The following is a 26004-nucleotide window of genomic DNA, read 5'->3' on the forward strand; positions in this document are numbered from 1 at the left end:
CTTCCTTCCTTCCTTCCTTCCTTCCTTCCTTCCTTCCTTCCTTCCTTTCCTCCTTCCCTCCTTCCTTCCTTCCTTTCTTTTTGAGTAGAGGATGAGGTGGCATGTGAGCTGAACTTTGAAAGAAGATAAAAATTCTAAGAAATGACATTGAGGAGGTGATAGCCTATTCAAAGGCACAGAGATGGGAGGAGTATGACAGGTAGTAAGAAGGCCAGTTTGGCTGAACCAAGTAGAATATAGGTGTAATTATCTCTGCTTCCTCCTACTTACCCTTGTAATTTGGACTGGACTGCATTCCTTACCAGGCAGAAGGGGGGATAATGTATAATAAATAACCCTAGAAAAGTCATTTGGATCCAGCTTGTAAAGGGCTTTAAATGTGCTCCATCTCCCCCTCCCCCCCAAGGTTTCCTTTTGATCCTAGAAGTAATAGGTAATTACTGGAGTTTATGGAGCAAGGCAGTGATATACAGACCTCTGGTTTAGGAAAATCACTTTGGTAACTGTAAAGGGGGATGAATTGGAGAGGAGACCAATTAGGAGACTATTAGAATAGTCTATTTAGAAGGCAATGTGGGCGTTATCTAGGATGGTTTTTGTTAAGAGGGGGTAGACATAAGAGATATCATGGAAGTAGAATTAACTTGAACACTGATTTGATATGTCAGGTGAGGGAGAATAAGGAACTGAGATTGATGCCAATGTTGCAAAACTGGATGACTAGAAGGATAGTGGTACCCTTGACAGATAAGTAAGTTTGAAAGGGGGTAAATTTGGGGGTAAATATAATTTAATCAGCAAATTATATTTCTATATTTAATTTTATAGACTTCTCATTAGAAACGTCCTTTATACTAGAGAGTCCTAGTCCTATCCTAACACATTTAACTAATTATTTAAATTGCAAATTAAATTATACCCAACAACCTGAGCTTGTGTTGAACCCTGCAGGATTAACTTTCTTGAACTTCTGCCAAATTGTTTTACCTAAATTTATGTTTTGGGGGAGGTAATAAACAGTGTGTGGATGTAAAATTGTCAAGTTGGAAAAAATGTGAGTATACTAGGAGTAAGATCCTAACCCTGTGCCCCACCTTTCTCTCCTTTTTACCCCTCTGAGAAAGTTGGGTTCATTTTTCTTTAAAAAGTATTGAGATAGTCTAAAGGTCTCGTTTCTAAAATATATAGGGAACTTTGTGAAATTTACAAGAATACAAGTCATTCTCCAACTGATAAATGGACAAAGGATATGAACAGGCAGTTTTCAGATGAAGAAATTAAAGCTATCTATAGTCATTTGAAAAAAATCACTATTGATTAGAGAGATGCAAATCAAAATGAGGTACCACATCACACCTATCAGATTGGTTAACATGACAAAACAGGAAAATGATAAATCTTGGAGAAGATATGGGAAAGTTGAAACACTAATTGTTGGTGGAGCTGTGAGCTGAGATCCAACCATTCTGGAGAGGTATGTGGAACTATGCCCAAAGAGCTATAAAAATGTGCATACCCAGGGGCGGCTAGGTGGCCATTGAATAGAGCACCAGCCCTGGAGTCAGGAGGACCTGAGTTCAAATCCAGCCTCAGACACTTAACACTTACTAGCTGTATGACCTTGGGCAAGTCACTTAACCCCAATTGCCCTACCTTCCCCCCTCCTAAAAGCAAAAAAAAAAAAAATGTACATACACTTTGACCCAGAAATACCATTTATAGGACTGTATCTCAAAGAGATCGTAAAAATGGGTAAAGGACCAAAAAAAATGGGGAAAGGACCCGCATGTACAAAAATATTTATAGCAGTTCTTTTCTAGCCCCTTCTTCACAGAAGGAGGTGAGCAATGTTGTCCTTAAAAGACTGCTCAGACACCCAGGGGACTGGCAAATCCTACTCCTGCTTCCAATGAGAAGATAACTTTATGGCCTGAGCCACCTATGTACAGTTTTGACTACAGCTCCCAGCATCTGCACCTGCTTCTTCATCACTTGTCTGTCTCCACAGGACTTTGAGATAGGTTAAAATGGTCAAATGATATGGGTGATTGATATCTTGTGATTTGTGCACAAATTGGATTTAAGTGAGGCACAATTGCACAAAGTTTTTGGCCTCACTCTCTCTTCCAGAGTCATCACACTCCAGTGGCAGGACAAGGTCAAGACAACTGGTAATGGCTTGAGATGCAGTGGATGACTTGGTTGCTTTGATGTCTAATCAAGTTCTAAGTGCTCCAGAGCACCTGCTTCAGCTGCCTTCATGGCCATTGGAACAAAATTGTTCTTATCTTCCCATTCCACCAAGGGAAGTCTTCACATGCTTGGGACAGACACCTCCCTCACTCACTGATGGTTCTGACCCCTGCTGGTTATCCTCAACCTGCTTAAGCCAATCTGCTGAAATGTTTTATCAGATTGTGGCCCCTGTGCGTGCTATAGCTTTTTGGAGTCACAGGTGAGAGTTAGGTGGATGAGGTGGACACCAAAGGTGGAAAGCAGCCCAGAAAAGGTCTCAGCAGTCCTCACAACCAGAGGTACTTGTCTTCTCTGCACACACTCTACACCCCATGGTGTACATGTTGAATGCCTCTAGTAGGATGCAGGCTTCTTAATGCCTGGTACTAGTTCATTTTTGTCTTTATGTCGCCAGCACTTGGCGGAGTGTCTTTGCATGTTGTTGGCAACAATTGTTTGTTGAATTTATTTGGTAGCAATAATTTTATCTTTAATAATAGAGGCAGCAAGAGACAATCTGGAGTCAAGAGAGCTGGATTGGAATCCCATCTCCAATGGTAGCTGGGTAATTACTGGCAAATCAGTACCTCTATTCTCTCAATTTCCTATACAGTGGGAATAATGCTTGTACAAGGCAACAGTTGTTGCCACCTATGTGCAGACACCTTACAGAGTTGTTGTGGAGAAAGCACTTTGTAAATCTTAAGGTGTTACATAAATGAAAGTTGTTATTTTTGTCATTCTTGATCTAATTATTGGTATTGCTTGCAAAGTCTTGGCAGTAATTCATTTTCTTCTCCACATGTACTTTTTAAAATGTCACAAATTGCCCCCTCTCACAGAGTCTGTGTCATATACTTTTATCCTAGCATCTTGAGTCACTCCAAACACATCTCAGGTCATCCCCAGTGATTTCATAATCATGTTTCCTACAACAAAATCTTTGTGTGAATGTTCACTATCTTTTAAAAGTCTCTCTTAACACCAAAACATTCTTTTAATGGTCTGTGTTCTCTATTTGTCCTGTCAGAAGTGCTAAATATGCCTTTCCCTCAACTGGCTTTCCTTCTCTCCTGGGAGGGAGAGATAAGGGATAGGCAATATATAAGTTCCAGAGATACTTTTGATCCTTTCTTCTTATTCTCTCCTAGTTGCTATTTATGCCTTTTTTCTTGCATTAATTTATCTATTTACTGATCCCAGTGTGGTTTATTTTCTAATCAATTTCTTTTTCTCAGTGAAGAATTTCATTGAAGTCACCAGGCCTTGCAAGGGGAAAGATTGCCCTTGGTTTTACCCATTTGCTGGCTCTTCCTCTGGACAATACTGCTAATGCTTTTGGGCTTTTCTCTCTCATTTTCTTCTGTTTATCAGCAATTTCATATTTTATATAATAATCTTCATAATATTCCTATAAAGTAGGGAAGAATTATATATAATTCTTGTGCCATTTTCTATTTTACAGCTTTTTAAAAAAAAAAAGTCTCCAATTCAGTTAAACTCAATTCAGCAGACACTGATTGGATGTCTTCTGAGTGTAAGACATTATGCAAGGTATTAGGTTCATAAAGACAAAAACACCAAATTAGTACATTTCCTCTAGGAACTTATATCAACTACTTGGTAGACATGGAGAGGAAAGTAAGAGGCACAAAATCATAAAAAATAAGAATGGGTAGAGAAATCTGCAATCTTGATTCACAATCTAATGTTCTATTTTTAACAGTGATGTTGGTGGGTGTTCAAGGTGACACTTCTGGCACTGTGCTAAAATAAGTGGCCCACAGTGAGCCCATATACTGAAAGGCAAAATGTACCATTTCCATTAACTGGCAAGGAAAAGTAATGTATAATTTTTGCCCACCAGGTGGCATGCTACTCCAGCTACCAGCCCAGTGGTCCCATAAGCCTGGATAGATGTGCACGTGTGCTTGAAGCCCAATCAAAGTGGTTTCAAGTAGCAGGGCAAAGACAAATCTTTGATGACTCAGGTTCTGAATGAATCTAAGTGTGACATAAAATACAGTTTATTAAGATATATAGCTCTCAGTGGCTCTATCTCCAACCTTTCCTCTTTGAAATTTCCTCCTCTATTGACCTTCTAAATTGACAATCATAGGTAATTAACTTCTCTGTGGCCATATGGTTTATTGAAATTTGTAAAGCAAAATTGCAAGAAACTGTCAAATCTTCCACCCTCTTGGGAAACTTCATCCATTCTTTAAACCTTCTTCTACTTATCCTCCCATTTCCTTGAGATACCCCAGGAATAGTCCTAAACCACCTTCTCTTTCAGGTTATCAAAGAGATTAAAGAAGAGGTTGAATTTGTGAGAGTTCTCATGGGATCAGGGACTATTAACACTGGAATCAAGGGAAGCATGAGGAACAATGTTATGGATTTGGAATGTTCTCCCAGCCTTCTCTCCTGCTTTCAGAGAACTTCATTGGCTTCCCATCTGTCTAGATTTGGCTTGACACTGGTTTCTAATTGACTGCTTAAGTTCCTAGTCCAATCTAGGTTTCTTAGCATAGCTCCTGGTCTTCAAAGGTAGGAATATAGGTCCTAGGAGCTCTTTGTAGGTAGGAGCTACAGGTCAGTTTGTCTCATCTTTCCCTATATTTGAACCAGAATGTCAAGCAGTAAGTCATTCTCTTGAACTATAGGAGTGCTGTGGTCCCACACACCTGATTCCCTATGTCAGTTACCACCAACCTACATAATAGCGGACAGGATCCCCATGCTAAGACCACCCCTCTCTTTTTACTATTACGAGATGTTTTCCAGAGCTAAGGACCAGCAAGAAAGCTGTACCCTGAGCGTGACATAACAATAGTCTTTTGTGATCACCCTTTGGATGAACTCAGCCACAGCAAAATACCAGAATTGCTTCACACCAGCATCAGGTGATCCCTGAACTCAGACTAGCACCTGAAGGACCCATGATCTTGTCATGAAGCCCTACTATGAGTCAAACTTATCTAATTGTTGCTGTTACCACTCATTGTCAAGGCTACAGCTCACTTTGTAGCCACTGGTATATTTATTGGGATTTACCCACAATAAAGTGGGTCTCCTACTAGAGGGGGCCCTAGCACATGTGTCTAGTTTCCATCCTCCACTAGAATAAAGGTAACTTTTTTGCTTATGACCACTGTTATCTATTTTTAAAAATTTTATTTTTCAGAGTTAATTATAGTTGTAATAACCTGTGTGAGCTCTTTGGTATTTCTAGGGTTAAAAGTGGTTGCAAAACTTCTGTGACTCTTTGGTCATTTGTTTTCAGGGTTGACATAGCTAATAGCTAACAATTATATAGCACTTACTATATGCTAGGTACTATGCTAAACACTTTACAATTATAATCTAATTTGATCCTCACAACAATCCTGGGAGGTAAGTGTAGTTATTATCCCCATTTTACAGATAAGGTAACTGGAGCAATCAGGGATTAAGTGACTTGCCTATGTTTACATAGCAAGTAAGTATCAGAGGCTAGATTTGAACTCATATCTTCTTGACTCTATTTACTGTGCCACTTGTCAGTCACCTGGGTTTGCCCATCAGCATCCAAATGCATCCATACCTCTGCCTGACAAGGAAGGCAGTTTTATGGGCAAAAGGGAGGAAAAGGGACAACATTATACCCACATACTGCTTCATCACTGCTTTGCCCAAGAGCAAATATGCTCCTTCCCAAAGGACTGAAAGTGTCCAAAGACTATACCAAAGGTTCTCAAACTTATTTGGCCTATTGCCTCCTTTAAAAAAAAATTACTCAGTGCCCCTTCATAGAGATGAACAATGGAAGCATCCTTGAGCTCCTGGGGGATAACCTCCTCTTGTCATACAACATGGAAAATTTCAGTCAGCTTTTGTATGAGTAATGGACCTGTAAATCTGTAACTATAAATCTCAGCTGGAATACAATCAGCACCAGGTGCTATGCCACACAAAAGGAGCCTAATGTCATTCAAAACCTCTTCTTCAGTTGGAACTGCAGCTAGGGAGGGATTGACTTCAACCTGAGGTAAATGGTCAGTGGCCTTAGTGTTGATTGATGATGGTCTGTTGAGAACACTATGGAAGTGTTCAGTCCATTTCTCTAGGATCATATCCTTATCACTAACCAATGTGGGTCCATCATCACCGAGTAGTTGAGATGTACTATAGGTCTTTGGCTCATAAATAGCCTTCAGGGAATCATAAAAGCACTTTGGATTAAATTGTATTTCATCTGCGTTCTTACTGAGTCATGAATCCTGTGTCTCTCCAAGCTTTGCTTGTACTTTACTTTTGATGGAATTAAATACCACCTTCTTAAAGATGGATGAACTATCCTGCTGGTAAACCCTCTATAGTTCTCATTCTTCATTTAGCAGCTTCTGAATTTCCCCATCATTTTCATCAAACCAGTCTTGTTGTTTGCAAATGTTCTGACCCAGATGAGCAAATGTAGTGCTATACATGAAATCTCTGAGAGCTGCCCATCCTTTTCTGCTCCACTGTTGTCAGCTGTGTGTTGGCTCAAGTTTCCCTCCAAGTTACCAAAAAACTCTTCCCACTCAGAAATTAGCTCTAATCTGTTAATATTAATTCTTCTGGTAGTCATTTTGCCTTGGGGATACCGCTTTTTTTTTTTGGAGGGGGAAGGCAGGGCAATTGGGGTTAAGTGACTTGCCCAAGGTCACATGGCTAGTAAGTGTTAAGTGTCTGAAGCTGAATTTGAACTCAGGTCCTCCTGACTTCAGGATCGGTGTGCTATTTACTGTGCCAGCTAGCTGCCCACCATACCACTTTTGTTGAATGCAAATATTTAGCTTGGAGAGAATAAGGCTATGATCAGTCCAGCACTCTGTGCCACACATTGCCCTTGTCGGTCTTATATCCTGTCTGTCTCTTCTCCTTACAATCACATAGTCTATTAGCTGCCAGTGTTTGCTGTGAGGGTGTGTTGACAAAGTTTCATTGCATTTAGGTAAATGGAAGACAGTGTTAATGATGAGGTCATGAGATGTTCTGAGAAATTCATCGACATTGTATGTCAATTTCAAGATGGCATGCTTAGTCGGGTCCTAGATAATAGACAATGCTCTCATGCTGTCTCAGTCATCAGTGGAGTGAAACAAGGCTGTGTGCTTGCTCCCATGCTTTTTAGCATTATGTTTTCAAGCCATGTTGTCAAATGCTTTCAATGAGTATGAACACTGCATCAAGGTCAACTACCACACTGATGGCAAATTCTTCAGCTTGAAAAGGCTAAGACCAAAGTGGAGGGAGTATTGGTGCAGATGTTTCTATTTGCAGATGATTGTGTACTCAGTGCAGCCTCTGAGGGTGAGATGCAGCAGCAAAGTATGGATCAATTCTCTGATGCTTGTACTAATTTTGGCCTAACAATTAACACACAGGTGCCCCATCAGCCACTACCACACCATCCATACATGGAACCATTGATTACAGCAAATGGAGAAGTTTTGAATGCTGTGGATAGGTTCACTTACCTTGGTAGGGTACTTTCCAGGGATGTACACTGATAATGAGGTTGATGCACACATTGCCAGAGCTAGCTCAGTGTTTGGAAGGCTCTGAAGGAAAGTATGGGAGGGAAGAGGTATTAGACTGACTACCAAACTGAAGGTCTTCAGAGCCATTTTGCTAGTCTCATTGTATTCCTGTGAAACCTGCACAGTATACAAGTGCCATCCCGGGAAACTGAATCATTTCCATTTGAATTGTTCTAGGAAGATTCTGAAGATCGCCTGGCAGGATAAGATACCAGACACTGAGGTCCTTTCTTGAAATAAACTGCCAAGCATTGAAACTCAGCTTTAGAGAGTACAGCTCTGATGGACTGGCCATGTTGTTCAAATGCAAAACATACACTTGCCAAAAGGACTATTTTATGGAGAACTCACATGGGGCAAGTGTTCATGTGGTGGTCAGAAGAAGTGACACAAGGACACTCTCAAGGTCTCTCAAGAACTTTGGAATTGATTGTGTGACATGGGAGACACTGGCACATGATCTCTCAGCATGATGTGCCCACATCAAAGAAGGTGCTGTGCCCTATGTGCAAAGCAGAATTGAAACAGCTCAAAGGAAACACAAGATGTCCAAATTTAGAGAATCATCCCCAAATGCTCATATGGACTATTTGTTCTCAACTTGTAGTAGAGCATTCCAAGCTTGTATTGGTTTTATCAGCCACAGTTGGACACCCTGAAACTTACATAATGGTGTCATTTTGGTCTTCTTCAAGAATGAATGACAGCAACCAACTACTCAGTGTCCCTTTTGGAAATCCACTTTCATTAATCCTTATGTATTTTTTTAAAAAATTTGCATTATTTTAAAAAATTGTTTTCTTTTTAAATGATGCATCTTAAATTTAATAATGTATTATAAATGTGTGTGGTTTTTCCTGCATTGAAATTTTGATGATGCAAGATTGTGTCATGTAACTGTATAGTATCATACTGTACACAAGTCATTGCATGAACATATTCCTGCTGATGCATGCTGGACTTCCTGACAATGTGCCACATGCTTACCTGACAACACTTACTTGTTAAGACCTGTCAGTGAACTTGACCACTGATGGATTATAGCTTGTATTTTGTGTGTTCATTTGGAAAATAATGTAATCACTATGACTTTAACTCTTGTTACATAACAGAAGAAACTTGTGTGAATGAATTTTTTAAAATTTTCTTCTCTTCTTTCCTTATGCTTCCACTGCCCCCTTATTTTTATTTATTTTATTTACTTATTTTATATATTTGTATGTATTGCCCACTTTGGGAACCTCTGAGACTCTTGAAGAAGAGAGGGTCAGTCCTCAGCAGTGTTCTGTCAGCTGCCTTTGTGTCCCCCCAAAAACTTATCTAGCATTTATGTAGTGCCCTAAGGTTTACAAATCACTTTGCGAAGATTATCTTTTTTTATCTTCACAATAATTCAGAGGTATGTGCATTGCATTGGATTCTGGGATAACAAATATTTGTATAGCAGATTAGGAATCCTGAAAGGAGCACCCTGCCATGGGCATCCTCTATAGGTATTGATACTATAGCTGACCTACTGCTCTCTGAGAGCAGAATCATAGAATCCTGACTTTTGAGCTGGAAGGAACATTAAAAGGCATCTAATCCAACTTCATTTTATAGATAGGGAACTAAGATTCAGGGAGGTTACAGAAACTCATCTAAAGCCCCCACAGGTACTATCAAAGGTGGGATTTGAATCAGAGGCCTCTCCAAAGTCTGTGGTTTTTTTTTCCATTCAGGAGCATAGATTTAGAGCTGAAAGGGACTTTAGAAGGCCCTCTATTCCATCCCTTTCATTTTTTTCAGGGAAACAGAGATCCAAAGAGATTGTGACATGCCTACTGTCACCCAGGGCATTAAGTGAACAGGATTGAAATACAGGTCCTCTGACTAAATCCATTCTCTTTCAACTGCAATATTGGTACATTTTTAAGAATTTCATATTATATGGTAAAAGCTAAATGCAATAAATGCTTCCCTTAAATCCAATTTGCTAGAAAGTGAAAGCATCACCCTCTTGATGTTTCCTCTTTGAGAATGAAGGATGAATTATAGGGACTTAAATTAACAAAGGAACCTGAAAAGCACCTTTTGCATTAGAACAGCTGAGCTGATTAATTTCTTTTGAATTTTCTTTGTAACTTTTTCTTTTTAACTTTTCTTTATAACTTTTTTCAGTAAATTTTAAACCACTATTATTCACAAAAATTGCATATCCACAAATATTTATTTTATTCTTTATTACTTTGCATACTTTTATGGTAGTGGATTTCTATGTTGTATTTTTCCAGTTATGCTACCATTATGAATTACTTATATGACTTTATAATCCCCCTAGGTCAAAGTAACCATTAAAGATGCAACTTTATTGCTTTGCTAATAGCTGTATTGATTTAATCTGCCATCTGCCAATGTCAAAGCAATACTACTGCCATTTCCACCTTTTATGAGGAATGGACCTTACTGGTAACTGTTATGTCTATTTTGATTGCTCATGAGATTTGTCTAATACTTCTTGTGTGTGATGTTTATGACTGGTATTTTTTTTTAAGCTGTGAGTTTACTGTTGAATTGTAGCAAAATTTATTGGATATGAGAAATATTCTTTTTCAGCTGAGGTTGGTCTATTCTTTACCCATTGCTTCCAGTTTTTCCCCCTTTTATAGATTTAGTCAAAGAATAAGAATGGAAAGGGGATTAGGATATTGAGAGTAGGATAATATTCTGATTTCAAGCAACTACCTCCAACAGCTGCTTGCAAATACTATCCCCAGTTTCTCCCAAAAAAGATAATTTTTGAATCTGAAACTTCCACACTTCTAAGTGAAATCATGTAGAATCATGTGTGACTAAAGTGAAAGAAAATTGGAGTGAAAATGAGTTTTTTCAATGTTTTAATACATGAGGGTTAAAATTAGATTTTTCATGGAAGACATAAAGTATCACTAGCAATATTTAATGGAACATAATGATAATGTAAGCCTTGTGTCAGTTTCTTTTACATTCTTAAGGGGCCCAGGTTCACTTGTGGGGATTTTTCTCATTCTTTTGACTTATGGCTCCTATCCAGGAAGCCTAAAATAAGGTATGTATAAACATCCCTTCCCTCATTTGGGACCCCAGAATAAGTTATCCCAGTATTCCAGGTTCAAGGTTCAATGTAGGTCAGAAACTACTTGGAGCCATAGCTCCACTAAGGTGTTTATTTTTACTAAACCAACTAGATGAACATATTAGTTCAAAGCAAAATCAATATTTAATTAGATAACATAGCAAATTAAATGATACAGTCTCCTCCCACTCATCTACATTGGATATAATGTTGTTGTTCAGTTGTTTTCAATCTTATCTGACTTTGTGATCCATTTGGAGTTTTCTTGGCAAAAATACAGGAGTGGTTTGTCATTTCCTATTCCAACTCATTTTACAGATGAGGAAACTGAGGCAAACAGGGCTAAGCAACATGCCCAGGTCACACAAATAATAAATGTCTGAGACCAGATTTGAATTCAGGAAGATGAGTCTTCCTGACTCCAGGCCTGGCACTCTATCCACTGAGCTACCTTTCTCCTGATGACTCTCTTACAGTTTGTGAAACCGGCAGTGAAGGGGGCAAATCATACCTCTGACATTGCAAAACTGACCTCTGTTGAGCAGCTACTCTATGCCAGAAGTCCTGTCATGTCTTTACAATCTTTACAGGGCTTTGATCATCCTTGCTGTTCTCTGGGCAACAGATCCTATCTCCTTGGTGTTCTCCAATGGATATCTCTTCTTGGCTAGTGTTTTGTAGAGCCACCTCTCCAGAGTTGCAGCCTCTTTACTGTTATCTCTTGCTTTTAGCTGGGGTTGGAAAAACTAGGAGCTTCCCTTCCTGGGGAAGGTCAAGCACTTTTTAGGCTGCATAGCTGTAGGCCATCAAAATTTCACTCTTCCTGGCAGCCCAACAAAGAAAAAAACAACAGTTACAATAACAAACAAACAAAAGCTACAATAGGCTAACATTGTCATTTTGATTGACTTGTCTATAGCTCTCATTTGAAGTCCCTGGTCCTACCCAACTACTTGGGGTTGTGGATTGAGGAATTCCTTCTAATTTCTGTCAAATCTTTAATTGTTCCCCCATAAGAGCCTGGTTCTCCCATTCTGGGGATTCTACTCTTCCCAAAACACACAGGAAAAGGTTGGGGACTAGGAGATGAGGAGTCTTTCAACTCTCAAATGTTTCTGGTTCATAGGTAAATAAAACTGGCTAGGTGAAGCTGATAGGGTTATCAGTCTCTATTGTTCCTCTATATTACTGCCTCAGTTATGTCTACCTTTCAGAAATAAAGCTGGTGCTCTTAAGTATCCTGGCCTGCACAAAATTCTTATTATGTTATTGTTATTATGCTTGTTACTCCCTACTTCCATCAGGATAATGAGATTAGCTCCTCATTTCAAGTATGTAGTTCAAAATATTTTGCATATTTATTTATTCTATAGGATAAAAATGTTATTATAGACTCAAGAAATGTGATCAAATAATGAACACAGTTCTAAAGAGGTACATAAACCTGAGGTCATTTCTTTGGGAAGTCCTCCCATGTAGCAGCAAGCATCCCAGCATCCCCAGGATGGCTGCCAACACAGGTTCTAAGATCTGCTTTTCTAAAGGAAAGCAACTCAAAATGGGTTAACAAGCTTACTTTAATCAATCAAACATATTGTTTACCTAGTTCAGGGGAAAAAGGTCAGTACCCCTAACTTCAGTGTATACAGACAGAAGTTACAAGACAGAGAAACAGATCAAGCAGACAGGCTTTCAAACTGTCCAACCATTACATCCATACCAAATCACAGATACCAGAGAGGGAAGCATCAACATTTGGGCTTTCAAAGCCAGGGGGCTCTCAATGGCTGCCCAGACTCTCATGTGGTCAAATCACACAATGCTTCTCAAAGTGAGCCCCAAAGCAAAGCCTCACATCAGGGATTATATAGCTTTCTATAATAGAGTCAGAGAATGTAACCACCCTCTTGACCCACTGCCCAATCATACAGCATCAAGGTGTGGGCATTCCTGAAAACCAAGCCTCCTGCCACAGGCTCCATGTGACCACATTCAGCCTATTAGGGGGCAGAGTATATTTTCAAATCAAGGAAGGTTCTCAGAGTTTCTTAAGCCTATCAAAGGGCCTAGGGGCAGGGAAGATCTTTAAATTTGCATTTCAATTACACCTCATAACTCTAGTCTTAGCTCACTGGAAACTCTTTGCCTCTTGGGGCTAAATGAAATTTCTTTACTTCTGTGTCTTACTTCTCTTTCCCCTTGCTCTTCACATTTCTACTGCTTTTCATGGGCCTGTATTGTGATCACATAGTGTACTGGTCTCTCACATGAAATGGGGGAGAAGGAGGAAGGATACCATCTTTTAATGTTATTTTCCTAGTATAAGAGGCTTAAATAAACAAACAAAGCAAACTTTAGAGTCTTTCTCTTCTCTGATGGTTTTTAACACTCTCTTTGAGACAGTACTTCAGTCTTCCTTCCCAATGACCAATTTATGTATAATCCTTGGGGTATTCACACTTTTATTTTTTCCAGTTATTCAAAGAAAAGGGAAGAGACAAATATTCCAGAACTCTCTACCCATGTTTGGTCTGTCCTTTCAATTATGTCAGACTCTTTGTGACCTCATTTGGGGTTTTCTTGGCAAAGATACTGGAGTGGTTTGCCATTTCCTTCTGCAATTCATCTTATAGCTAAGGAACTGGGGCAAACAAGGTTAAGTGACTTGCCACACAGTTAGTAAATGTCTAAGGCTGCATTTGAACTCATGAGGATGAATCTTCCTGGTTCCAAGTTTGGTGCTGTACTCTCCCCAGTACCTAGCTGCCTTCTCACTTGCTACCAAAGAATCACAGAATTTCAATGTTGGAAGAGACCTCAGGTGTCCAACTAACACCTGGTAAAGAACTCTTTCCATAATCTCCCAGAGAAGTGATCCAGCTCTTGTTTAATAGAACTAGAAAATTATTCATTTTCTGACCTAGATCATCCTCTACTTATCCTCTAGGCAGTTAGGTGGAACAGTGGATAAGTGTACTGGGCCTGAAGTCAGGAAGTCCAGAGTTCAAATCCAACCTCAGATTTTTATCTAATTGTGTGACCCTGGATAGGTCATTTAACATCTCCTGCCTCAGTTTCCTCAACTATAAAATGGAGATAATAATAATTGTACCTACCTCCCAGGGTTGTAGTAAGGATAAAATGAGATATATTTTGTAAAGCATTTAGCATAGTCCCTGGTATATAGAATGTGCTTAATAAATGTGTCTTTTCTTCCCTTCTCCCTAGTCAAAAACATTTGAGGTTAAATCATTTATGGGAAAACTAATGTATGCAACAACATTTTATGCATTTGATGCTGTTTCATATCCAAATCACCCTCTTTCTGGTCTAAATTTCTTTCCTATTCAGTTTTAATCACATATCAACTTCAGTAATGCTCTCTGTTCTTCCTTTCTTTGCCTCTTTGATCTTTTTTTTTTTCCAACTGGGTAACTTCTACTTTCTGCCACTATCTGCTCTTTTCCTAATTTGCCAAATGCTGTGCTGCTTGAGAAAATTACTAATCATGTTGAATGTGTTAACTAAACATTGATTTTATCTAACCTAAACTGACCCTCATTGTTGCAATTCTTTTACTCATCCCATTATTATGCATACTTCCTACATAAACTATTCCATACCTCTTGTCCTATTAATCCTCAAGCTTCCCTCACTCCCTGTACTCTCACTCTCAGCTGATCATGAAACATAGGATTAGAATTGGGAGAGACCTTATGGTCATTTATTCATTCAGTCAGACAGCCAGTATTAAGTGCCCATTATGTGCCAGGCACAATGCTAAGCTCTGGGGATACAAAAAAGGCAAAAGATAGTGTCTGCCCTGGAGATCACCTCATTGAATCCCCTTATATTCCAAATGGAAGTTAAGTAACTTGCCCAGGATCACATTGGCTTTAAGTGATGGGGCCAGGATTGAAACCTAGGTCCTTTGACTCCATATCTAGTATTGTTTCTACAGTACCATGCTAATCCCCACTTGATTGGTGAACATTTGTCTCCTACTTTACAGACAAAATTTGAGGTCATCCAACATGAACTGCAAGTCCTTTAATTTTTTTCAACAGCTTCTTTTATGCTACTTTCCTTCCCTTCAGTTTCAGAGTTGTTACAACTCCTTGCTACTGCTACTTCCAATCCTACCTACCTTCCCTCATGGCCTTTCTTTACTAGGGTATGTTGTAATAGTAATGGAATTTAAAGATCCCCCTGTATTGGCTTGAGTGCTTTTGAGTTGAGTGTTAAAACCCAGAGCTTGTGAATCCCACTTGTGGGACGGACTTGATGTGAAAAGAGAGAACTGAACTGGGAAGCGCTGGTGCCATGGATTGGGAGAGGCACAAGCAGAGGAAGAGAGGCAGAAGAATTTTTGGAAGCAGCATCGTAGAGGCAGAGAGAGAGAGAGGATTGCTGAGGACCAGTTCGAGCTGCCCAGGACTTTTGAGAGCTGCCACCCGGAGCTGCCAAGGACTAAGGAGAAATGGCTGTGATGCTGGTATTTTGTCTGTTTTGATGTTGTTTTGCCAGATTTGTCCATTGGTGAAAGACAGTGCTGTTGTTGCAGAGGTCCTGGAACCTTGCTATTGGTTCAGAGCTCCTGAGACTGTTCTGCAGACAGAAAGTGAATTACGTCCACTGGTGAAGGACAGTGCTCTTGTTGCAGAGGTCCTAGAACCTTGCTGTTGGTTCAGAAGCTCTGAAGAAGAATTTTCTTGTTGTATGTTTACAGAAATCCTGGAAGAGGGTCTTGCTAATGTTTTCAAGGGTCCCAGGACTGTTCTGCAGACAGAGAATGAATTAATGAGGACACTGGCAATGTATCTTGTGGCCTTGTTAAGCTTTGTCTCCCCAGGAACAGAGATTGCTGAGAACTTGCCTCAGGTCAAGATGAAGAAAAGACCTCTCTTTGGGTATTAAATGCTGTGATGATATCTTAAGCTTGTTGTAACTCAGGGGTAGATGGCCTAGAATGCAAGTCAAATGGGGAAAGGCCCCACATGTACAAACATATTTATAGCAGCTCTTTTTGTGGTGGCCAAGAACTAGAAATTAAGAAGTCAATCAATTGGAGAATGGTTGAACAAGTTGTGGTATATGAATGTAAGGGAATACTATTGTGCTATAAGAAATGATGAAGAGGTGGACTTCAGAAAAACCTGGAAAGACTTATATGAATTGATGCTGAGTGAAGTGAATAGAACCAGGAGAACACTGTACACAGTAACAGCCATATTGTGTGATGACTGACTTTAATAGACTTAGCTCTATTCAGCAATGCAGGGACCTAAAACAACTCCAAAAGACTCATGATAGAAAATGCCATACACATTCAGGCCAAAAAAAGGAAAAATATGGAGTCTGAATGAAGATCAAAGCATACTATTTGCTCTCTCTTTTTGTTTCATTTTGTTTTTTTCTTTCTCATGGTTCTTCCCATACATTCTAATTTTTCTATACAACATGACTAATGTGAAAATGTTTAATAAGAGTATTATGTAGTGCCTATTGGATTGGATGCCATCTTGGGGAGGAGAGGGAGGGGAGAAAACTTAAAACTTATGAAAGTGAATGTTGCAAACTAAAAATAAATTATTTTGTGAAAAGAAAAGAAAATAAGAGGCTAACTCTCAGTCCTTTCCAGGTCTAAATTTTTTTTTAAAAGAATACAAATCATTCCCCTATTGATAAATGGTCAAATGATATGAATAGGCAGTTTTCAAATGAAGAAATTAAAGCTATCTATCATCATATAAAAATGCTCTAAATCGCTATTGATTAGAGAAATGCAAATTAAAACAACTCTTGAGTTACCACATTACACCTGTCAGATTGGCTAATATGACAAAATAGGCAAATGATAAATGTTGGAGATGTGGGAAAATTCGAATACTAATGCATTGTTGATGGAGTTGTGAACTTATTCAACCATTCTGGAGAGCAATTTGGAACTATGACCAAAGGTCTATAAAAGTTAACATACCCTTTGACCCAGCAATACTGCTTATAGGTCTATATCCCAAAGAGATCATAAAAATGGGGAAAGGCCCCACATGTGCAAAAATATTTATAGCAACTCTTTTTTGTGGTGGCCAAGAATTAGAAATTGAAGGCATTTCCATCAATGGGAGAATGACTGAACAAGTTGTGGTATATGAATGTAATGGAATACAATTGTTCCATAAGAAACGATGAGGGGGGGTGGGGGGAGGGAGTGCTTCAGAAAAACCTGGAAAGACTTGCATGAACTTATGCTGAACAAAACCAGAAGAACATTGTATACAGCAATAGCAAAATTATGGGATGACCAACTTTGATAATCATAACTCTTCTCAGCAATGCGGGGATCTAAGACAATTCCAAAAGACTCATTATAGAAAATGCTGTCCACATTCAGAGAAAGAACTATGGAGTCTGAATGCAGATTGAAGCATACTCTCTCTCTCTCTCTCTCTCTCTCTCTCTCTCTCTCTCTCTCTCTCTCTCTCTCTCTCTCTCTCTCTCGTTCTTTCATCATGGTTTTTACCTTTACTTCTAATTCTTCTTTACAACATGACTAAGGTGGAAATATGTTTAATATGATTGTGTGTGTGTATATATGTATATATCCTATATCAGATTGCACACCATCTTGGGTGTGCATCCTAATAATTAGAATTATACCACAGAGGAATGGTTTGCCTCAAAAAAAAAAGTTTTGCAAAAACTCTTTTGCAAAAAAGAGTTTGCCTCTACTATACACACACACACACACACACACACACACACACTCATATATGTATATAGATATAAGAAAAACTTTTGTCTAGGTATCAGTTGTACCAAGTGGCTTTTGAAGTCCCTTCCAACTCAGATTCAGTGATTCTGAGTCTAAAAGTCATAATTGATTCTTTTCTCCCTCCATGTTGTTGTTCAGTCATGTCTGACTCTTTGTGACCCCATGGATCATTCTGTACATGGGTTTTTTTGTTTTGTTTTGTTTTTGCCTTTTGGAGGGCAATTGGTGTGAAGTAACTTGCCCAAGTTTACACGGCTAGTTTTGGGGGGGGGCGGTGTATGTGTGTGTGTGTGTGGATGTGTGTGGGTGTGTGTGGGTATGTGTGGCTGTGTGTGTTAAGTGTCTGAGGCCAGAACCGAACTCTTTTCCTCCTGACTCTGGGGCCGGCACTTTACTCACTGCGCCACCTAGCTTCCCCCCATGGGGTTTTCTTGACAAAGATACTGTAGTAGTTTGCCATTTCATTCTTCAGTGGATTAAGGCAAACGAAGGTTAAGTGACTTGCCCAGGGTCACACAGATAGTGTCTCAGGTCAGATTTGAACTCTGGTCTTCCTGACTCCAGGTCTAGTGCTCTATCCACTGAGCCACATTCCTGCCTCCTAATATGCTGCTTTCAATAAGTTGCCTAGTCCTACCATTTCTACCTTCATAATATCTCTTCCATCTTCTCTCTACTTCTCTCTACTCCCAACCACCCTCACTCAAGGCTTCAGACAGGCAGACTGACTCAGTAGATAGGGAACTGGACTTAAAATCAGGATTCAGAGCTTGGCCCCAGGTAAATCACTCCACTCCTCTGTGCCTCAGTTTCCTCATTAAATGAGGGGGCAGGTAGAACTCAGTGGTTTCTAACGTTTCTTTAAGCTCTAAAACTATGATCCTATGGTCTCTTCTCACTTACAACTGTTGTAGTAGCTAATAGATTTTCTGTCTCCAGTATATATCAACTCTCTAATTCATCTTTTATCATTGCCATCATAATCTTTCTAATATTCTTATAATATCATGTCACTTCTCTGCTTTAAAAAAGGGAGAATGATGTAAAAGTAAAATGAGAATTGAACCTAGAAACAAATGAAAGATCTCATGGACAAAGCACAACCTTTCAGGGCCTTAGTTTCCTTTTATGTACCTATCTTTCAGTATTGTTAGGCTCAAGAAATGTTGCATATATAGAGTGTTTTGTAAACCTTGAAATACTACATAAATGGTATCCATTTTTATTGGCCAAAACCCTTTAGTGATTCCCCATTGCTTATCTGTTAGAGTATAAACTCCTAATCCTGCCATTAAGATCCTGTTTATTCTGATTTTAACCAACATTTATTTCACTATTCTCCTTCATTTATTAGGGGTCAGAGGTGAAGAAGAAGAATTTTATAGGCACAAGGAACAACCAAGGTAAATGCACATAGTAAGAAGATGGAGGGAGGAAATAGGCCAATATAGTTGTGTCAAAGAGTGTGTGGAGGGGAATAAAGGTAAGCAGGGTCTGGGTTGAGAAGGACTATAAATGCCAAACAGATGATTTTATATTTGATCTTGGGAGTAATATGAAATCACTGAAATTTCTTGAGTAGTTAGACCTGCACTTTAGGGAGATGAGTTTGGCAGCTGAATGGAGGATGGAGGGGGGAGACTTGAGATAGATTCAGATGATAATGCATTAGCCTAGGCAAGAGGGGATGAAAGTCTGTACCAGAGTAGTAGATGAGTGAGTAAAGAGAAAATAAAAAGGAGTGTATAAAATATATGTTACAAAAGAAGGAATGATGAGGAAAACCAATGTTGATTGGTTCTGAAGCAAGAGGACTTGGGTTCAAATCCTACCTATGACACTCCCTGTGTGACTTTAGACATATTAAATCCCATTTAATTCTCCTGGACCTCAGTTTCATCATCTATAAAATGTAAGAGGTCCCTTCCAGCTCTAGATCTATGATTATCAATGAGGAAAATTTCCCTACCTAATGCAAATCAGCATTTTCTCTGCAATTTAAAATCTTAAGAGAATTTCTTAGAGAGCACCATGAGTTTGAGTACTTGACAACAGTCACACAGCCAGAAGGTGTCAGACGTAGATCTTTATCATCCTATCTTGAAGGCCAGCTCTCTCCCCATTACATTATGCTGACTCACTCAATGAATTGAATATAATTAAATTTAATTCTTATTTGTGTGGTTAATACTGACCTTAGGAGGATTGTTGTGAGATTCTAAAAAAAATTGTTGTTGTACTCTAAATCCCCTAATATTGGTATAGGTTATATATGTATTATATGTATATATTCAACTCTATTTTACTCTTCTGTCAATACTACATAGTTCTTTTCACATGTAAAAAAATGGAATATTTTGTCTCTTGAATTGAAAATTTCTTGTTACATCTAGCAAGATGAATATAATTACCAACATTTATAATGTTAGTATTTTTGTACCATGTAGTAACTTAATGTTCACTTCAACCAGCTAGTACTTTACTGTCAATACTGGCAATTAATTCTGCTACTTTTTAAATATGGATAATGCATTCCAATGATAAAAAATTACATGTTTGTCATTAGCAACCTAAAAAAAGAATTGTTCAATATAGACATCAAATTTAAAATAAACTCAAAGGAGATCACCATGACATAGAACTGTCACTCTGATGATTTTTTAAAAAAAGTTCCATAGTAACCTTTTATTTTTTGTCAAAAAAAAAATCCCAGTTTTATAGAATGAGTAATGCATTGACATGCCATAGGGAATCCCTGCTCTCCCAAAATTTCTAGCCAGATTTCAGAGACTTTGATCTATTCATTATACGAAGCTAACTTCTCCCCCTTCCATAAAGTACTATAGCACATTTAAGGTCCATGTGGACAACTAGAGTGAACTACTATATAACAGAATTAGAATTGATGGGGAAGAGACTCCTGGGTTTAGAACAAAAGGTTTAGCAGCAATGACTAAGAGAACCAAACATAAATCACAGGTGTTTTTGTCATTATAAGAGGTAAGTAGTTGTAATGTTTACCCAAGAAAGAAAGTGAGATTCCCCACTTTACAATTCTAAAAGTTGATCTTTTTGAGATAAAAGAACTAGTTTGTATATTAACTCACAATTATATAGTATTATACACTTTGCAAATCACTTTCCTTTCAACAAACTTGTGAGATTGGTAGTACAATTATTATTTTCATTTACAGATGAAAAAACCTGAGATTCAGAGAGGCAATGTGACTTTCCCTCGGCTCATGGTTACTTATATCTGAGGAAAGATTCAAACACTGATCTCTTAAACACAAGCACAGAACTCTTTCTACTATCTGATGCTTATTTTCTTTATATCAATCAAGTCTGCATTTTTATTTCCATTCTCCACATGGGGGCAGAATTATATAGCATGTCTGTAGAGTGATGTGCAACTTTTGAAGTAATTTCATATATGTGTATATATGATATATAATAGATAATGATAGAATGATAATATAAATATTATATATATATGTAATATAGATGATATGTTTATTTAATTCCCACAACAATTCTATAAGGTAGGCAGGGAAGATATTTTTGTTCCCATTTTATCATTAAGCAAAGAAGTTTAAAGAGATTGGTGATTTATCTAATGTCTTGGGGATTATAATGGCAGAGCTAAGACTGTTGGGGTTCAGGGTTGGGAGAGCTGGTTCAGATTTTTTTGAAAGAAATCAATGAGATCTTCTCTTTAGCCAAAGGGAGCTTTATTAACACAAAAAAATATGGGTCTGAGACTTAGCAAGGAGCTAAACAAAGGCAATGATATAGGATAAGGGCCAGACATATAGCCAGAAAGCTGTACAGTTTATAGGATGGTGATGTAAGTTTTAGGGTTTCTAAAGGGGGTTGGAGGTTTAGGGACAAGATAAGTATTATAAGATAAGGATGCAGGATAAGGACAATGAAAGACACAAGATAAGGGACACAAGGGAATTTTTATGACCCAGGATGGGAGGAGACAAGGAATCTTTGGATAAGAGGTAGTTTTGTGATATTTCAAGATAAGGGAAGACTTTAGGACACCAGGGAATGAACAACTCAATCCTTAGGGCACCTCTATATTTTAGGGTGCCTCTAGAGGATAAACCAGTGAAAGGGCAACTCAACCTTTAGGGCACCTTTGTATCCACATCATTTCCCCACTCAATTACTAGGCAGGAGAATTCTTTCGGGGGAAAGAAGGACAAAGGTCATAGTCTTCAGCAGCTGCTTCTTGCTGCACAGGGGTGAAGAGTCCATTTCAGGGACCCAGAATAGGTGGAGCAGGGGTGGTCAGCATGGGGGGTGGAATGTAGTGCCAGCTGAGTCCAGGGTGAAGAGAGACAAACCACTCAGGAACATCAAGGGTAGGGGTTGGTATCCTAAAAGCTGAAAGTGGAATTTCTGTAGGCGAGAAGACACAAAGTTAAACAAGCACGGATTAATAATAGAGTCAGAATGGGGGAAACAAGGAAGAGGAACCACAAACCCCAGGAGGAGGTAGGGGGAGATATCAGGCTGGAGTGGATGTCTTGCATCCAAGAGGCTGCCTGTAATATCCTTTGAGAACTCAAAGGATAAATTCCATGTGGGGTCTTCAGGGAATAGGGGAGAGCTGTGGGGAGTAACCTAGTATACTAGAAATGATAGTGACACACCCAGCAATCATGTACTCTGTCCTGCTCCACAGAGTTCCATATTTGAATTAATGCATTAGACTTCTAGTCCGGAGGAAGCAGGCCTAACTCTAGGTGCAGGGTGGAAATCAGGATTCGGTGGGTTACAAACAGAAGTGGTTCAAGATGGGGCCCAGAACACAACATAGCTAGAAAGCACACAGGCAAGCCCCCACAGTGAGGGGCTTCAATGCATAGTCTCCTTTGATCACTTTTATGGCTGGTCACACCTTGCATCTTATCTAATATCTCACATCCTGCCTCCTGTTTGCTTAATTTTCCTCAGCACCCCTGTCTGTCTCACCATCCACCCAAATGTTTTTGGGAGAGGGACAAAAGAGCTGTCCCTTCATGATTGGGGGTGGGGAGGGGAGTAAAATGAGGTTAAAGCAGTGTCTAAGTGATGAGAAGAATTTGGAACTGGTGTCCTTGTTGCATGATCATCTCAGGTGAAAAGCCGATAGTCTAGGAGACACAAATCTGACAGATAAGTTCAATATGTAGGGCCCAAATAGAGAATTGATGAAAGCAAAGAAACCAAGAGAGTTCCAAGATCCTATTATTTACTTTTGACATGCAGGATTATCTGATCTTGTTACTTTCTCAAAAGTTTCCACTCTGATTCTATTAGGAGGATCAGATGCTATTGAGGATCCATCTTTATACATGTAAATACAGGTAACAACACTTTGCAGGTAGAAGCTTTCTACCCTTGAGTTCAATAGTTATACAGATGAATTTACTTATAAGAGACTGACTTTTACTCCAGTTTTCATAAAAGGCTTGGGAGGATCCATAAGTAATTAATTCCAAAACAGTGCATATCAATAAGTCTCTTATAATAAAACATGTTTGTACCACAGAACACACAGTATAAACAGGTATTATTTCCACAATAGTAACAAACTTTGAATGAAGCTGATTTTCCATTAATGCAAAAGTACTCCATAGGTTACCTCCCTTTAAGAAATTTGCACTGAAATACTTTTCCTCAAACAGAAGACATTTCTGATCTAGTTTCAGTAATTAATAGAATAACATCTAGGTCCCTCAATCAGTTGTACCAAAACTCAATTGTTCTAACATCATTTTGAGACATTTAAGGACCCTAGTCCATACAGACATATCTAGTGACAGGCAGATGACTAGGCCAAATACTCATTTAACAAATTCTTTAACATATAAAAAGAAATATAATCTGAGGCTGAATAGCCCAGATCCTAAACACACACTTTATCATAGTAGCTCAGAAGTATCTCAACCTTAGTCTATGGGATAATGATTCAACATTGTGTTTGTACCTTTGTTTCACAAACTTCTTTTCCCTTTGTTTAATTATTCCCATATTATTCAGAAAGAATGTTCTATTCCAGGGATTTACTAATTTACCCAGTTGTTTGGGGTATGGAATGACTACACATTCAGATTGAAAACAGCAAAATTTCACATATGTGCATTGTGCCCACATATATTTCACTTCCACTTGTTTTGATTACAGAAATTTGCCATAAAAGGAAACACAAGGACATGATTAGATAAAATGTCACAGTTTTCCAACCATGCATCATCAATTCCACCTCATAGCCAGACTCAGGAATAGTCAGGTAGGAAACATTCCTTTCTTTTTATTTTTGCTTTTTTTTTTTTTTTTTGCTTTTTTGGAGGGCAATTGGGGTTAAGTAACTTGCCCAAGGTCACATGGCTAGTTTTTTTTGTGTGGGTGTTAAGTGTCTGAGGCTGGAATCGAACTGGGCTCCTCCTGACTCCCGGGCCAGCGCTTTACTCACTGTGCCACCTAGCTGCACCCTGAAACATTCCTTTTCAAAGGAACACAATGGGTAAACTGAGCAAGGATCCCATCCTAAACTGAGGCTAGGATTGTCCTCTCAGTTTTTCCAGACACAGACTAAATATAAGAGCAAGTAAAGTTACACCTGTAACAATCACATTCTCTCTGAGTAACTTGTGGCATTTCTCTCAGAAGGTGGATTATTGAGTATTGACTATTGATGGATTTTTATGATCCATCAGACAACTCAAATTCCATTATAGTCCCAAGAGCTTTTACCTCAGATGGCAAGTTTTACTAATCAAGAGTTTTCCTAGGACTCACATTTCAAATTTAAACTTATTCTTATGCAAAAGCCAATCATTAGAGATCATTTCTATATACTTGCAAATTCTCAGCATGCCAGGTTCCTTGTTTAGGAATTCCATAACTCAAACGAGTTCTTTGGAAAACTTATAAAATTAGGGAAGATGGAGAGGGGCCCCTGAGAAGGAGCTGCCTTTTCCACCCCATAGGATAGAGCTGCTATGGGCTGTACTTTTGACTAACCCTGAGGACTGCTCTGAATGGGCAGAATTCTCCTTTCTATACAACACACACACACACAATTTTCATAAGCAATAGCCAAATTGTTTTAGCTGTAGCACAAACAATAAGCTTCAGATGACATCAGTTGTATTCTCAGGTAATATAAAATTATTGATAGAAGGAGGGACTGTCTTACCTAGTGCACATGACTGCTGGCTTCAGGGGCTCAGGGCCATTATCAGCCAGGCCCTCATGGTAGCTGATATCTCTTCCCTCTCCTTCCTTTTGCCAGGTGAGTTTGCAGGGGAAGGGTGAAACTCTTCTTTTCCTAATCTGATCTGGGATGAGAGGAGTTAATAGAAAAACTCCAGGGCTGTTTGCAGGTGTACTGAGGTATCTCAGTACAGGTATCCCTCTCAACTCAAGGGAAGGGAGTGGGGGAAAGGAAGTGACCAGGGGTTGTCAGGATGTGTGTCAAAACTCCTTAAAAGATCAATCGCAAAACCTTAGAATCTGCTAAGCTGTCTGTTTGTTTAGCTGTTCTAACTTTTCACTTCTACACCCACTGCTTAAAAATCTAGAGTAGGGCATTGAAACTTTCACACCGACAGTCACGAGACTAGTGCCCTTTCTTAGTGTACCTGGAACACGAATCAGTGATTCTGCTTCTCTGAAAGCACCTATATAAGAAGAAATCCCAGCTGTTGTAACCTTATGGAAAAAAATGTTCCACTAATGACTAGAGAAAAGAAAATTAGCACAACCCTGAGATTCTACTTCATACCCATCAATTGACAAAGTTGGCTAAAAAGGAAAATGACAAATGCTAGAGGGGCTGTTAGGAAACAGGTGCATGAATACACTATTTTACCCAGAAATGGCACTACTAGGTCTATACCCTAAAAATATCAAGTAAAGAAAAAGAAAAAAGATCAACGTGTACAAAAATATAGCAGCTCTTTTTGTGAAGTCAAAGAACTGAAAATTAAGAGGGTGCCCATCAGGTACAGAATGACTGAACAAAAAATGATGTATGGATGTGATGAAACAATATTGTAGTATAAGAAAAGATGAAGGTGATAGTTTTAGAGAAATCTGGGAAGACATATATGAACTGAGGTAGAGTGAAATGATAAGTAGGTAAACAATTTATACAGTAACATTTTAAACATTTGAAACTCTAAATAATGAACAACTATAATTCTGAGGGACTCAGGATAAAACATACTACCTCATTATAGGGACACAGGGCACAGGGTACAAGGTAGAGTTTGAGACATAATTTTTGGACACAGTCAACTGGTGATATTATTGTTCAAACAATAATAACTGAA

General features: G+C 38.8%; 1 protein-coding gene across 9 annotated transcripts in view; it reads left to right on the forward strand.

Moving 5' to 3' along the window:
* FTCDNL1 (formiminotransferase cyclodeaminase N-terminal like) overlaps positions 1-26004 on the forward strand; it is a 139838-nt gene that overhangs the window by 29728 nt on the left and 84106 nt on the right. For 4 of the 9 annotated variants that reach the window (XM_069070116.1, XM_069070119.1, XM_069070125.1 and 1 more), the window contains one exon: positions 19026-19074. The exons of 4 other annotated variants lie outside the window; for them this stretch is intronic. In XM_069070116.1, coding sequence (XP_068926217.1) covers positions 19026-19074 — 49 coding nt within the window. Of the gene's footprint in view, positions 1-19025; positions 19075-23851; positions 23958-26004 lie in introns of all 9 variants that reach the window. One more of the 9 variants, XM_069070121.1, reaches the window with a different exon arrangement.

Source organism: Petaurus breviceps, unplaced genomic scaffold, assembly GCF_028583685.1.
Source record: "Petaurus breviceps papuanus isolate PSGF00001 unplaced genomic scaffold, PetGlider_PUasm1.0 90804, whole genome shotgun sequence".
In the NCBI taxonomy this organism is placed as follows: Eukaryota; Metazoa; Chordata; class Mammalia; order Diprotodontia; family Petauridae; genus Petaurus; species Petaurus breviceps.